Source organism: Cololabis saira, chromosome 2, assembly GCF_033807715.1.
Source record: "Cololabis saira isolate AMF1-May2022 chromosome 2, fColSai1.1, whole genome shotgun sequence".
NCBI lineage: Eukaryota > Metazoa > Chordata > Actinopteri > Beloniformes > Belonidae > Cololabis > Cololabis saira.
The window spans coordinates 45591365-45608296 of record NC_084588.1 but is presented as its reverse complement, the minus strand read 5'-3'; the positions used below and the strand labels follow the sequence as shown (position 1 = coordinate 45608296).

Here is a 16932-nt window from a genome sequence, read left to right as displayed (position 1 = left end):
ACTTTGAATCTAAAATAAAAACAAAGTTTTATACAAACTTAAGAAATGCAAAAAAAAAGATAAAACAACGAAATAAAAATATATATTGTCTAATGTATTCATAATGAAAAATTAAAAATAAAGTGTTTTTGATTTTAATATTTAATTCGTTCCTCAAATACTTTTTTTCTGTCATCAAATGTGTCATAATAATAATCTCATCATTACTATAAGACAATTTGCATGCCTACTACAACAGAAATTATCTTTATTTTTCATAATAGCTAACAACCCACATATGACTTATGCCCAGGTAAATTTATTGGTGGATGGCATTCAAACACGTCAACAATAATTTTCCCATAACTCATCGAAAACCGAGTACAAGGTAATTCTACAGCCAGCATTAGGAAGTGAAACGCACAACATTTCTAGCTAAGTTAATGGTAAGTGTGGCTTTATTTTTGGGTACTTTCTCTACGTGGCAATTCCCCACAGGCATCTTCATGCCTCTCTATCACTCTTGCTTTAAGGCGGTGTTTCCCCTCAGATCTTTTGAATTCTTTGTGGAGGGTGTTGTTTAAAAAAAATAAAAACAAAACTTTACCATGGAATTTTTTTTGTTTGTTTTGCTCAAGAACCGGAAAGAAGAAAGGGTTTCATGAAAGTTCAGAGTGGCAGTAGTACAGTTAAATTTGCTGAGATGTGCTGCTAGTATATTTCCATCTTTAGAGGCACAAAGTTTTGTATGCAATGAAGAGTGAATGGTGAAGTTGATCCAAAAACAGTAGTGAATTGTTTCAGGGTGCATTGTGCAAGAAAAGTGATCATGTGGATCAGGACACCTGACCTTTGACCATTCTTAAAAACAACAAGAAGAAGAAAATAAAGATATGTAAGGCATAATGTGATCAATAATGCTTCTAGGACACAAATCAGACAAACAGTGTTTTAAAAACAGTGTATTCACTCAAGGACAAGACATATAACTTTCCATCTCTTAGTCTAAAGTCTCACTTTTATTTTTTCGTTTTATGGGGAACTTTATGTAGATGTTTTAAAATTGTAGACTCAATACGAAGTTTACTATTGAATTCATCTGGCTTTCCCCAAAATATTAACAGAGCTACTTGTTCTTGTTCTAAACATATGGCACAGGCAGTGAACAGGTAAGTATATTTCCAACAACCCCGTCTCTTCTGGCCTTTTTCAACGGCGTTGGTATTCACATAAACTGAATAAACAGCCACTATGAAGAAATCTTATATTAGGCGTTTACCAGAAAGTGATGTAACCACATTTTAACAAAATGTGTCAACAGATGAGAGGGAGCTACCCAAACGTAGCTATTACTCAAGTTGACCTCATTGACAGTGTTACAGCCTATATGTGCAACGTGGCCTCTGAAAACATATGGTAATCACAATCAGAGGAGGCCGGCTCCTTGGTTTGATTGACAGACTTGGAAAAATCAGGAGGTGTTTCATTTGATCTGAAAAGATGGCGTATAAAAATATATAAAAACAAAACAAAATTCCTTTGGAAAGCTAACAAGAACTTCTCTTAATTTCAGCACTGTAGCCAGGCCGATTGTAAGTTATTACAAATGGAGACTTATGACTGTGATGATTACATTACACCAGTAAGATCTGAAGGTTGTTTTGGATCATTGAATTAATGGCAAATTATTGGAATATCTTAAAATCCACATACAATCATAACGTAGGGAATCCTTTCAAGTTTTGAGAAATCTCACAAATGATACCAGACTGAATGTCCAAGACAAAGATATGTTTTCACAGGTATTTTATAACAGGTCCTGGCATTCTGTTGGATTTTTTTAATGCAGATATTCTGATCACCTTCATTGCTTTTTTCAAAATAGTTTGTTTTTTTTGCTCCAGTTCTGTCCGCACATAAAACGTTTTGTGTGAAGTCAATTATTAACGTAAAAGGGAAGGTGTTCTGTGTGAAGTGGTGGTCCAGGTAGTTGTAATAGTATATGAAGGGGAAATGAAAAACACATACAAAGTATTCTGGAAAAAAAACTCTTTATTTCTCTTTACAAACTAATCTGATCCGCTGTAGTATATGAAAGTTGTACTCGGTTGTCGTTACGACAAACTAGTGTAATTGTATGCATCTATAGCACAATTCTGGACAGGCGTGTCTCTCAAACCAATGCATAGCTTTCACTGTGATTATCTGGACACCCAAAGGAGCAATTTAAAAATACTTATACATTTAAAAGGCTATTGTCTTTTTGCCCACATAATTATTTATGCCACTAGAATATTAATGACACATAAGCCATGAAGCCAACAGAAACAGAGTATCTCGTTCTTCAACAATCCGTTTGAATGAATACTTTCACATTCTCATTCAGAAATGTTTGTGGTTTTGTTTAAAATTGAGAGCTTGCGTCAGCATACTCTTGCAGTAGTGTTAATCCCAGGCAGGAACTTTAAATATTGATCATCTCACGATGCTGCAGTCCTGGTTTCCAACCACGGGGACAATTTTAGGCCCAAATCTGCAACAAAGAGCACAGCATAGAATAATGATAAGGGTCACTGCGTAACCAAGATACAGAGGTGGTAGTAACGAGATACATTTACTCCGTTACATTTACTTGAGTAAATTTGGTGAAAATTTGTACTTTTAGGAGTAGTTTTGAGTCACTATACTTTTTACTTTTACTTGAGTAGATTTGTGAAGAAGAAACTGTTACTCTTACTCCGCTACATTAGGCTACATTGAGCTGTTACTTTTCTTTTAGCCCTTTTATCCACGTACACGTTAATCTCATGACATCACTGAGTGATTCTTTGGGAAAAATTTTTGTTTTTTGCATGTTTTGTCACAAATACACAGACTCAAACACACACAGAGAGTTTCTATGAGTTCATGGGCTTGTTCTAGTTCTGCCTGGTTAAAAAAGAAAAGTACAAAGGCTTGAAATTTTGTGCTACTTGTGCTTAATACATTTTTTTATTCTGTTATTTTATCAAAGTATTTGAATTTACTTTAAGCTTATTTTAATTTAAGCTATTTTTTATTTTGCATGAATTTTAATTTATTTTATAATTTTATTGATTTAATTTGCCTGAAGATGATTATTTTGTACTTTTGTCTGTTTGAATGGTTGTGTTAAAAAAATAAATCAGAGTTACTCAACAGTTACTCAGTACTTGAGTAGTTTTTTCACCAAGTACTTTTTTACTTCTACTCAAGTAATTATTTGGATGACTACTTTTTACTTCTACTTGAGTCATATTATTCTGAAGTAACAGTACTTTTACTTGAGTACAATTTTTGGCTCCTCTACCCACCTCTGCCAAGATATAACTAAAACACAATGCCTTAACTTCCATTTTTACATCTAATATGATAAAATGTACTACGTCATTCCACCTAACTACTGGGATTGCTGCACTCACTTTTTAACACTAATCTGCAAGTGGGTTTTTCCTGATGTACGGGTCTTTTAAGGGATACTAAAGAATTCTGTCTGGGCGTTCATTTCTTAGTTAGAAAAAGGTTTTCCCGTAAAAGAAAGGGAAAAAACAACCCAAAACTCAGGGGAACTCCTGCTCACCCTCAACGTGTTGTCCCAGGAGGCCGAGCACAGCGCCGTGCCATCAGGTGACACTCTGACCCTGCTGATACGATTCTCATGACCAAACAGGACGGAAACGCGAGTTCCCTTCAAAACGTCCCACGCGTTTATGCTGTAGTCATTGTAGCCAGCGAACAGCAGACGACCTGGTGGTGGGTACAGGCGTGGGTGATGGAAATCAAAGAGGAAACTTAGAATTCAATAGGGAAGTATGAGCAAACAAATGATTTAATGAAAGTGAGACATGCAAATAGTCCTAAAAAAAAAAAGAAAAATGCCAACCATTTCCCCTTTATCTGAATAATATAAAAACTACATTAAAAATATTTGATTACAGGTGCTCTAGAAAAACTCCTCACCACTCAGAGAGAAGTCCACAGTGGAGGCACCAAATATAACGCTGTCCTTCTGGTAGACGGCGACTTCACGGTCAGCTCGTAAATCATAGAAACGGCACTGAAAAGCACCAACAAACACAGAAATACAGAACACATAAAACAAATGTTTGCATGAAGGACTTCATAGCAGTAGAGTATAGGAGGCTTTAGTCCATGTCAACCGAGTCAAGTTGATTTATTTACTGGTGATTCCCCAAAGCTGTTAAATGGGGTCTGACAGTTTTTTTGTTTTTTTTATAAACAAACACAGGTAAATTGTCGGATATCATATGGCAATAAACAGAAAAGGTCAGATGTGACTCACCGTAGCGTCATCTGAAGCAGATGCAAATGCATCTCCGCTGGGGTAGTACCTGCATAAATGTGAACAACAACAATATTAGCAGATTCATTCATATTCATATTCAGAGAGAGGGAGAAAAAAAAACAACGTATATCCTCTTTTAATTCTGAGGTTTTATACTGCCGTGTTTCCCCAACCCCGGCCCAGTACCCCTGCCCTGCATGTTTTAGTTGTGTCCCCACTGAAAAAAATAAATCTAAGCGCATGTAAACATATCATATTTAAATCTGTGATATTAACAATTAAAAATGAAGTTTGTTGCTTTACATGAATACATCTAGTTTTGAACTTAATCTGCATTTGTTCAAAAAACAAGACATTGTGCATTTTTTCCTTAACAAGCAGTATTTATGTAATCCCAGGCCACTTTTCATTTACACACAAACAACAAGCAATGATCTTGTTCTATTTACTTTTCTTTTAACAATTTTAATCTATTGGGCAGAGTGATCAACGTTTTGATGAAACATGTTTTATTTGTTTAAGTAGAACACCACGGTAAAAAATATCTTGCCTGATCTAGTTTAAAAAAAATTATGGCAACTTTTTCGCATGAGATTTTTATGTAGATCAAGAAAGACTAGTCTTTGTATAAACTACTTAATTATTAGTATCAAAATTAATTTGCAAGTAAAGTCAACTTAATTTTGATAAATAAAGTAAACTTAACACAATTCAGTTGACTGTACTTGCAAAATGTATTACTTACAAACAAAAAATTAAGTAGTTCAAACAAAGACGAGTCTTTCATGATCTACATAATAATCTCATGCAAAAAGTTGACTTGTTTTTTTTAAGTAGATCAAGCACAATATTTGTATCAGTGTATTTGAACACATCCTGATACCAATGAATGGTCGTCATCAGCACGTCATCATAGTCTGCACAAGTCTGTTAATGACCCACATCTACCAGGTACCAGGACCGGGATGGGAAACTCTGGGAAACTCCATATATCTTGTTATTGTGTCAGCACACCCAGACGCTCCAAACACCTGCTGTAGCGGTAACACCTGCTGATGATTGATTAATCAGTTCAGTTGATTAGCTGCACCTGCTGCTACCGTCAGGCTCAAGCTGCGTCATGCAAACAGTGAGGACGTACTTACTTTTCCGCATTTTGATTTATTTTTGTTTAAATAAACAGTAATCCACTGTCGCATGTCATGTCATAACTTTCATACCCAGCCAGGTCCAGGTGTTTTTTATCTTTTTACTGCATGTATAAAATACAATAAAATAAAACACGTGTATTTAAATGTTTTAGATGGACACATGTTAATGTACAAAAAATAAATAAGAATTACTTGTGCATTTAAAAATCGATATTGTTGACAATGTTTGTCTTCTCGTTAGTTCTTGTTTGACACTCAAAAAATCACATTTTGTCAAATTTAAACGTAATTTTGTTCACTGCACCTAGACCTTTCGGATCATTTTCTTAAAGTAACTCTATTGATTAAAGTGTTTCTCACTGATATGAAAAATAAGAAAACCAAAGGTTTAAGATTGATATAACATTTTCTGGTGAAAGTCATCCTCGCAGGCGTCCAAGTTTGATCCAACTAAAGTCACTGCAATGCTGATCGATTATTGAAGATAAAAAGAATCAAACAAAAGGATACAGTGTTTTGACGTAGCCATCATTTCACTCTCTTTTTGTTATTTATAAAGGAGAATCGGAGAAAAATGCAGGGTGTTTTTTTTTTTAATTCACAAGAGGACTGAACTCACTTTACACAGTTGATGTCAGACTCGTGGCTCTCGAAGGACTGAATGTTTTGTCCAGAGCGCATGTCCCACACGTTAGCCTTCATATCACAGCCCTGATAACACACACACACACACACACACACACCCACCCACAGAAAGAGAAAAGCACGAGTGGCATCCTTTAAAAGATTCTTTAAACATAAAAGTGTAATAAAACATTGAAAGAGCAGAGGAGCGTGAAATGTGTGTGTGCTGAGTGTGACCACATGCATCTACAAACAGTCCAGTCTTTCTTACCCCAGAGACAAAAGTGTTTCCGGTCTCCGATGGGGCGAGGTCCAAGGACAAAACGTCCGCCGTGTGACCGTGGAAACTCTGCAGCAGCTGCCCACTCTCAACATCCCACAACGCACATGTACCATCCCCGCTGGAGGTCAGGAGCTGCAGCACCAGACGTGAACAGCGTTAAAGGGACTCACACACGTGGAAGCATAGGTCTACTTTATTTTACAATAACTTGGTAGTAGGGTGACACTTAAGAGTTTACTTTTTATATTAAATTAGATAAAAGTGAGTTTTTGAAACTCCAGACTACGGAAGAGTATTAGGGCCAGGCAGGAGAAAAATAAAAATAATATTTTAGAGGAGGAAGATTTTTTTTTAATTATGCACTTCGAGAAAAGTCGAAATGTCGAGAAAAAAGTCGAAAAGTCAAGATTAATGTTGAAGTAGAATTAGGAGAAAAAAGTCGAAATGTTGAGAAAAAAGTCGAAATATTGAAAAAAAAGTTGACATTTTGAGAAATAAATCGAAATATCGAGAAATAAATCAAAATGTCGAGAAAAAAGTCGAAGAACTGAGATTAATGTTGAAGTAGAATTACGAGAAAAAAGTCGAAATGTTGAGAAAAAAGTCCAAATTTCATGAATAAAGTCAAAATGTTGAGAGAAAAAAGTCAAAATGTTGAATAAAAAGTTGACATTTTGAGAAATAAATCAAAATGTCGAGAAAAAAGTCAAAATGTCGAGAGTATTGTTGAAGTATAATTTCGAGAAAAAAGACGAAATGACGAGAAAAAAGTCGGAATGTTGAGAAAAAAGTCAAAATTTCGTGAATAAAGTTGAAATGTGGAGAAAAAAGGCGAAATTTCGACTTTATTCACAAAATTTTGACTTTTTTCTCAAAGTGCACAATAAAAAAAATCTTCCAGTCTCAATTTTTTTTTCTCTTGCATGGCCCTAATACTCTTCCGTACAAGACTGCATTGGTTTACAGTAAAATACAATAGAAATGTAGTTGGGTTCAATGCAGCTGGTGATTTCCAGCTGTTCTGAGGGTGAGGAGATCAGCCATTCAGAAGAGGCTCAAAGTAAAGCTGTTAATCCCTGGCATTGAGAGCCAGATGATGTGTCTCACTGTCTGAGGCAGTGCACTATCAAAACCCAGGACTGCATAAGAAAATGACCTTTTAACCGCTGTCCACCATAGTCGCCGCTATGCATGATGGAAACCGGATTTTATTTGGCCACAAACGCCTTGAAACAGCATATGATTTTTTTGTTTTGGTCACTTCTGAAGTTATCCATTTCCTCTTTTGGAGATGGTTTCGCTTTCAGTTAAACTTGAAATTGAGAAATGATACAACTACAGTAGTAGCAAACCGAACGTTGCAGGTTGCATTTCAAGAAATAAACAGTGTAGAAGTGGCACACATGAGGCAAAAGTTAGTGTTTTCTGTGATCATTTGATGTCAGATATACATTTTGCACAATATATATATATATTTTCCCAGATTATTGTCATGAAAAAGGAAGGAAATGATTTTTCCACAATGTAGCAAGTCACAGTTTCTGTAAATCCATAAAGCGGAAGCAGAACTATCCTTGTGAATACCACCAATGAGCTCAGTCAGGAGATGAGAAGTGAGACAAAATCTCTGCACGTGAATGTGCACATTCAATCCACGCAGCAGAAATCTCAGATCACTGCTCGTCACTAACACGAGATACTCACTGAGCATCATTTATCTCTAGACAAACGAGCACACAACATGCAGAAATGTCCTCAAATCCTCTGATGGAACCAGATTACAGGCACTCAGAGACACACGCGGACATCGCAGATTGCTGGCTGGCTGATTAGAGAGCTCCTGCTGGATGACCTCAGGCACCGAACACACCACATCCTGCTCGCACTGAGAGCTCGTTCCACTTCCCACATGAATGAACCGTGTGACTGCGAACACACACACACTCACGTGCACATATGTGGAAACCTTTGTCTTAAATCAGCCTGACTCAACTCACAGTCAGAGCAGCTGCAAGTATGTCAAATATCACCAGCCGGGCTCTGCTTGATTCCTGCTCTTTGATGGACACGCGTGGAAATACAAGCAGACGTTAACATCCCAACCTGAAGGGCCGCTGCTACAGGGCTGCAGAGTGAAAATAGCACGCATTTTGCAGAGTCTTCAAGGAATAGTTGGGTGACATAAACCCTGGTGTGCGTGACCGGGGGGTGTAAAGAGAGAGACGGGCAGAAAATGTCCATGTGTGTGTTTGTGTGCTAAATGTTCTGCCCTCAGGGGTCAGTGTACTCCACCGTCTCCCAGATAAAAGCCACTCAGTGTCTATTAATACTCCCAGGACAGAGGATCATCACCCCCTCCTGTCTCCTCCCTGGATGCTGCTCAGCCCTGTCATCCATCTCCTCTCTCCTCTTCCTTACCTCCCACCCCACTGAGGCTCCCTGCTCTTTAAAGGATCTCAAGTGAGTCAATTATTAATGCTACATATCTCAGGCCATTTACTACTCGTTCTGTCTTTGACACAAGTTCCTGTTTCCTTCCCTTCTGCATGGAAAGGTGAATGCACAGGATACTACAAAATAATCAGAACATGTTGGAATGATGAGCAAAATATATATAAAAAAATGCAGTGACCGTTATATTTACTGTTATATACTTCCATTGCTTCATTTACGTATGTATGTATATATATATATATATATATATATATATATATATATATATATATATATATATATATATATATATATATATATATATATATATATATATACAGAGTATACATACAGGACTGTCTCAGAAAATTAGAATATTGTGATAAAGTCCTTTATTTTCTGTAATGCAATTAAAAAAACAAAAATGTCATACATTCTGGATTCATTACAAATCAACTGAAATATTGCAAACCTTTTATTATTTTGATATTGCTGATTATGGCTTGCAGTTTAAGATTAAGATTCCCAGAATATTATAATTTTTTGAGATAGGATATTTGAGTTTTCTTAAGCTGTAAGCCATGATCAGCAATGTTAAAATAATAAAAGGCTTGAAATATTTCAGTTGATTTTTCATGAATTCAGAATGTATAACATTTTTGCATTACAGAAAATAAAGGACTTTATCACAATATTCAAATTTTCTGAGACAGTCCTGTATAGACCTATATAGGCTACTTTGTCTAGTATACATATAGTACAATATATGTATTGTTTGGACACATATATACATTTTCATCTTCAGCTTTGGAACAGAGGAAGGAAGATTTTGTGCCAAAGTACCTTAGTATTCGGAGCAAATAATTTTTTCTCCTTTTTTTTGGTGAGTGCCTCCAGCCCAGTTTAAGAGATGCAGTGACAAAGACATAATGCTGCCCCCACCGTGTTGGCATGGTGTCCCTTGGACCATGCCGCCGCATATTGGTTATGTGGCACATATCTTTCAGAATTAAGGCCAGAAAAATTCAACCGTTGTGTCATCAGACCATAATATATTTTCCCACATGGATTGGGGTGACTGAATGATTTTCTTTTGGCATAATTCAGACAGGCTTGCATATTCTTTTTTGTAAAACATGGCTTCCTTCTAGCCTCCCAACCAACCCCACAGCCCAGACCTGTTCAGGGTGCAAGAGATGGTAGTCACGTGACCAGAACATGCCAAACATGCCTGCAGTTTGCCTTCTTTGGCCTCCCTGATAAGTTTTCTTCTTGTCCTCTCAACTTCATCATTGCAATGTCTCTGTGGTGCCACCTTTTTTTCTGTTTATTGATGGTGGTTTTGGCAGTTGCCTTTTTTTTTTTAAAGAAAATCATTTTTGCAGTTTCTTTGGCACTCTTTGCTCTCGGCAGAGTGACACCTCAAACTTTCACGCAAATGACTTGCTGTATGCCATTTATTCTGTAAGTCAAAGGTTTAGACACACTTTCCACTAATGGGAAAGTATGAAAAAAATAAATGATGTTGACAAGACAAATATTTAGGATTCATACTGTCCACAATTAAAAAAAAAGTAAACATAAATATGATAAATTATTGTTTTCATTCATACTTTTTGGATCACAATCTTTTCTGCTTAACTGAGAAAGTGAACATTAAGTGTACCTGAATGTATTGCGAGACGAGTGTGAGTTTAAATGATCCATGTATGAATGAATCATCACTGCTCACCTGCATGTCAGAGTTGGTGAAGGTGCATCCTGATACGTAGTTGGTGTGCATGGCCACTGACTTCTTCTTTGCAGCCAGGTTTTCGGTGCTGTCTAGCGAGAGCGGAACCACTGAACACTTGTTATCCAACCCGCTGTTGGAGGAAACGAAACCGCCTCCAGTTAGAGAAGTTTCAACCAACAAACCCAGCATCCATCACGATTTATGAATGAAGCATTGTTTGAATGTTTCCTCCACCTCCATTAGCTGTCAGACTCAATACAGCAAAATAGGGCTCAGTAGCACATTTACAAATACGTTAAGCATCTGTTTTAAGCCATAACAATGTAAAAAAAAAATAAACCACTTGTGTCTAAATCAGGGACCTGTTGGAAAAGAGTCATTTTAAGAATTTAAAATTATTGAACTTAATTCCTTAAGGGAAATAGAAGGAACACGATCAACTTAATATATGTGATGATAAACAAATAAATGTAATCGTCTCCTCTTACCCACAAGCCACAGCACAGCCTGAGGGAGCATACGCACACGCCATAACCCACGTACATGGCAGAGTCACACCGTGCTCCTGTGGGACATCAATAACACACACATAAATACACTCATTCATGCAACATAGAACAAAAATAATCCTGGTTAAGCAAACAGATTCTGTTTAATATCATTAAATCATACACACACACACACATATACATATATATATATATATATATATATATATATATATATATATATATATATATATATATATATATATATATATATATATATATATATATATATATATATATATATATATATATATATATATACACACATATATATATATGTACATACACACAGGACTGTCTCAAAAAATTAGGATATTGTGATAAAGTTCTTTATTTTCTGTAATGCAATTAAAAAAACAAAAATGTCATACATTCTGGATTCATTACAAATCAACTGAAATATTGCAAGCCTTTTATTATTTTAATATTGCTGATTATGGTTTACAGTTTAAGATTAAGATTCCCAGAATATTCAAATTTTTTGAGATAGGATATTTGAGTTTTCTTAAGCTGTAAACCATGATCAGCAATATTAAAATAATAAAAGGCTTGCAATATTTCAGTTGATTTGTAATGAATCTAGAATGTATGACTTTTTTTTTTTGTAATTGCATTACAGAAAATCATAATATTCTAATTTTCTGAGATAGTAATAAGTAATAATAAGTAATATAATGTATATATATATATATATATATATATATATATATATATATATATATATATATATATATATATATATATATATATATTATATATATATATATACACTCAGAAAGAGGTTACATAGCAGCTGTACGCCTGGATGTTAGTCTCTCGATAAAGGTCGGTATGAAATAAACCATGAAATCCTGGCTAACGCTGAAGTGCACGACGACCCACACAAACACGTCCATTACAGCGGCCAGATAATCTTTAAATGCATATTTCCCTCTTATCGTGTCTCTGAAAGGAGCAGCTGAGCAGAGACCCCTCTGCTCAGCCACAGCTTGTACGGAGGAGAAAATGTGAGCGTCCGAGATTTCAATGAGGGAAAAACTCATGGCCCATGTAACAAAACAGAGACGTTGTTAAACCGGCCAAGCGTGGCTCTGGATGCAAGTATGCTACTCATTTATTTTCCCTTTTATCTCACTTTGATGGGCATCATATTCAGTCTTTTGACTTGTGTTCAGCTACCCTATCGAGGTAAAAAGTTAAAATGCAGCATAATAAAACTTTAAAGTGTAATTATGGAAAAAATGTAATATAAAACAGCAACAGCTAGCATTTGTTATGATGCAATATTTCCATTAAAACAGTGTTGTGACTGAGTGGAGCGGGCTGACTTTCAGGCCCGAAGCAAAACAGCTGATATTTTACTCAGAGAAAACACTCTTCAATTCATCAATGTATAAAAAATGACAAGTTATCTCTAGAAAACAAGACTATAGGGTTTGATATCCACCCCTTTCATTACACAAACATCACACGGACTTTTCACCACTCCAGGGTGGAGCCTCCCTCTCACCTGGTGATGGCTGGGAATCTGGGATAGACTCCAGCACAACCTCCTTTCAACTTCAATATGAAAGGGTGGCTATAATAAAGAAAAAAAATTGGATGGATGGACATTTTACTCACCTTATTTAGAGTGAAAGCGTCCCACGCGATCACCTTTCCATCCTAGTTAAGAAAAAACAAAAACTAGCATTATGGGGAGAAGAAGAAAAAGAGAAGCTTTCCTGAGTCAAACAGCACCTTAAAACATCCCTGCTCGTGGATATGTGTGTAAATGTGTGTGTGCATATCTGTGTGTGCATACGTGTGTGCATATTTGTGTGTGCATACGTGTGTGTGCATATCTGTGTGTGCATACGTGTGTGCATATTTGTGTGTGCATACGTGTGTGTGCATACGTGTGTGTGCATACGTGTGTGTGCATATCTGTGCACCTGTGAAGAGCTGACGAGGCGACGCTTGTCTTTGCACCAGTCCATGCACAGCACCTTGTTACTGTGACCCTTCAGCACACGTCTGGTTTTTATGGACAGAGCACTCAAGACCTCCACCTTCTCAGCCACCTGGTGCACTGAGGTCACACACACAGTACCGGTAGTTTTAATAGGTCAGTATATGAAATCAACCAATCAGTCTTCCATTTCTATAGCGCTTTACAATAAAATGAAAACGAAATTAGTTAAAAAACAAGTGAGAGACATTCTCAGATTGTCATTCAGATGCTTAAATGAAACATGTAACTTATATTCATGTGTTTACAATGATTTTACACATAACATGGTGCAGAAAATACAAAATTGAGCTCAGAAATTCAAAGGCTCAGTCATGCAAGCAGACAGGAGAAAAACATTCAAGCATGAATTACATCACTGTCTGACTGACTCACTTAAATGCCCTAAAAACAACATCTGGCCTCAGTGATCCAGCAGCCACCTGCACAGTTGAGTAAACAGAGAGAAAGGTGGTGTTTTCTGTGGATGTCGTCACTTACGCTCGATGTCGTTGAGCTTGCCCCGCTCCTCCTCCAGCTTCTTCTTCAGGCTGTCGCTCTCCTTCTTCAGGGAAACCAGGGTTTCCCCTTTCTGGAGCCCCTGGCAGGCCATCTACGGAGGACAACCACGGCGCAACAATGAAAACAAGACAGAAAAGAAAAGAGCAGGAGGGAAGGATGTGGAGAGGCAGCCAGAAACAGGAGGAATATCAGAGCAGAGCAGTTGGCTGGTTTGTTGAGAGGTTCCTCGAGCCCGACGGGGATGCTGCTGCCAGCGTGCCGCTCAGCTCCTGTGCTCAGCCTCCTCCCCTTCCCTCCTCCATCCCTCCATCCCTCTCTCCCTCCTCCATCCCTCTCTCCCTCCTAGTGCAAGCCAGTGCTCTGCAGCCTCAGCGCTCTCCCTGTGCTTCATAGACAAGTTCAGGATTGTAGATATGGCTTTTATTACATTATCTTGCATTCAGTGGATACTTTTATCCAAAGTGACTCACAACCGAAGAATACAATCAAGCTACGACGACATTCAGGCGCTTGTAAAAGTAAAAGGGGAAGTGCAAATCACAAATTATTCACAAATTATAATCATCATTATTTTATGATCTGACAAAACTACAACTTCAACTGAGAGGACCTTACTAGATCTATGCAATTAAAGTGTTTATTATTATTATACAATCATAAAGTCTGGTTTCTTTTTGACTGCTAAAAAAGGCTTCACTTAAAAACATCAAATGCTGCACATCAAAACAAAAAACTAGCCAACTAATCTTTAGCAAATATGCTTTAACTGAAGCTGCCTCTTTATAAAAATCTACCTAAAACCGGAAAAACTCATGAAAAAAAAACAAAACAAAAAACAACCAAATGATATCCAGGCCGTCTGAACCAAATCGATGTCAACTTTTTTATGTTGAGAAAAACTATGTAAAATCAATGTGACTTGATCCAGAGTTTCTGTCTTTGACCTGGAAAGATTATTCAAGTCAAATACTGAGCTTGACTTTCTTCGCTTGTGTGTGGGATCTTCACACAGCTACGTGTCTAAAGTTGCTGATCGTCGTACTGTATAAATGTGGAAGCTTGATCCCTGCCATCAAGTTCACCGTACCAACCATCTAACCATGAAACCTGGGTCACAATGAGGCCGTGAGGATCTGGAGCTGCTGTCAGAAAACAGGGAAACAAGAGAACTTTGCTCATGAGGACTGAGAGAGTTACCAGTTCCACGCAGAGGGAGCAGTAGTTGATGGCCTCGCTCTTGATGTAGATGTTCATCAAGGGACTGGCTTTGCTGCAGCCGTCACAGGCGCCAAAAGTGGCCGCTATGAATGTCTGGTCACACATGACTGCAGATTCACCGGCTCACCTGTGGAGACACGACACGCAACATCAGGATCAACGCTTGGGCTGGGCCTCAAGCTGGACGCCGTTTCGGTTTTTATTCAACCCAAACTCTTTAGTTGTGTGTGTGTGTGTGTGTGTGTGTGTGTGTGTGTGTGTGTGTGTGTGTGTGTGTGTGTGCAGAGGTGTCAAGTAACGAAGTACAAATACTTTGTTACCTTACTTAAGTAGAAATTTTGGTTATCTATACTTCACTGGAGTAATTATTTTTCAGACGACTTTTTACTTTTACTCCTTATATTTTCACGCAATTATCTGTACTTTTTACTCCTTACATTTTAAAAACAGCCTCGTTACTCTATTTCATTTCGGCCTTTAAAAAAAAACTATCCAGTTAAATTGCTCCATCCGGATAGAGTGAATTTGGTTGTGGTTGTTTCAGATGTTCTTGTCCAGTTTTGTTCTTACATCCGTTCCCTCAGATTCCTGCAACTAAACTTGGATGTACATTCCAATAAAGGTTAGGATAAATGATAACATGCCTCTGAAGTTTGACTTTTTGCACCATTACAATACTTATAGGCAACTAGTCATCATATCTCCTGCTCTCTGAAACACATGTTAATGCTCAATAGTACACATATATGCTTCTATAATATATTTGTATTATACTAAGATACATTCATTTTCAATGGCTTTTGTCCTTAATGGCTTTTTTCCCCCTTACATTACTTTTACTTTTATACTTTAAGTAGTTTTGAAACCAGTACTTTTATACTTTTACTTGAGTAAAAAACTTGAGTTGATACTTCAACTTCTACAGGAGTATTTTTAAACTCTAGTATCTATACTTCTACCTGAGTAATGAATGTGAATACTTTTGACACCTCTGTGTGTGTGTGTGTGTGTGTGTGTGTGTGTGTGTGTGTGTGTGTGTGTGTGTGTGTGTGTGTGTGTCTGGCCCCTGTACAGGACATAAGTAGCTGGTAATCTACTCCAGCCTGATCCTTCTCAGAGCTCCAGAGAAGAAGAGAGCAGCTATTCTGGGAAACACACACATTCAGTACACACTCACTGTGAACACACTGCAACCCTATTGGGAGGAAACTGACTATGTTTCTAATTGCAAACTTTCCAGAATATCAATATGAATGTATTTTGTCTGGTACAAGACAAACAGAGCGAGGGGCTTTCCAACTATTCTTCTCATTTACAGTATAAAGAGTCAAAAGTCACATCGCTGGCTGGCCAAACTTTATGGCGAAATCAAAGTACTTTTTGGTCCTAAAGTTGAATAAACATATAAAATGTCATGTTGTATGATTGAGATGCAGCTTTAACCTCAAACAACAGATTCAATTAGCTGCCATTTCATTGTAACTCGTTTCCATTTGAAGCCCTCAACCATAATTTATCCAGGCTTTACAGTGAATAAAGCCTTTATGTTTATGTAATAGTTAGTTTTTAAACACTTGATTCATAGTTTTGTTTAAACTCACTCACAATCACCTCACTTTTTCTTCTATTGGCACAGGTTTAAATAAACTAATATTCCATCACAAGAGTCTACAATACACAAAACACACCGTTCAGCACAAAATACCGACTTCAAAGTAAAACATTTTGACAAAAAGAAACACCAGAATAAGAGAAGAATGAATCTTACCTAACAAGAAACCTTTATCGATTCTGCAGAGCAGATACTCGTCCTTAGGGATGTAAGTGGAGGATTGTCAGCGCGGGACTTAGATGGTGCAAATAAGCCTCTTAGTAAAATGTTTAAGCTGTCACACTGCTCTGCTTTTACTCCCACGTTTCAGCTTCCATTAGCTGCATTAGCTGTCTTCACTGGACTGACTTAGCATTTTAGTAAACTTGACTTCTGTGTTGTGAAGAAAGATTCTTAGGCAAGGCAAGTTTATTTGTACTATAGCACAATTCAACACAAGGTAATTCCAAGTGCTTTACATCAACATTAAAAGCGGCAAGACACAATTAAACAATAAATAAATAACAAATACAA

General features: G+C 37.1%; 1 protein-coding gene across 1 annotated transcript; it reads right to left on the bottom strand.

Moving 5' to 3' along the window:
• Positions 1 to 2013: 2013 nt before the first annotated feature.
• gnb5b (guanine nucleotide binding protein (G protein), beta 5b) lies at positions 2014 to 16672 on the bottom strand. The gene is made up of 13 exons (XM_061711338.1): positions 16576 to 16672; positions 14787 to 14934; positions 13569 to 13680; positions 13012 to 13148; positions 12701 to 12742; positions 11018 to 11094; positions 10527 to 10659; positions 6350 to 6493; positions 6074 to 6165; positions 4301 to 4349; positions 3958 to 4054; positions 3578 to 3744; positions 2014 to 2512 (listed from the first exon to the last, which is right to left on the bottom strand). The coding sequence occupies exons 2-13, from the start codon at positions 14910 to 14912 to the stop codon at positions 2501 to 2503; spliced, it is 1188 nt and encodes a 395-aa protein (XP_061567322.1). The 5' UTR covers positions 14913 to 14934; positions 16576 to 16672; the 3' UTR covers positions 2014 to 2500.
• Positions 16673 to 16932: the final 260 nt, after the last annotated feature.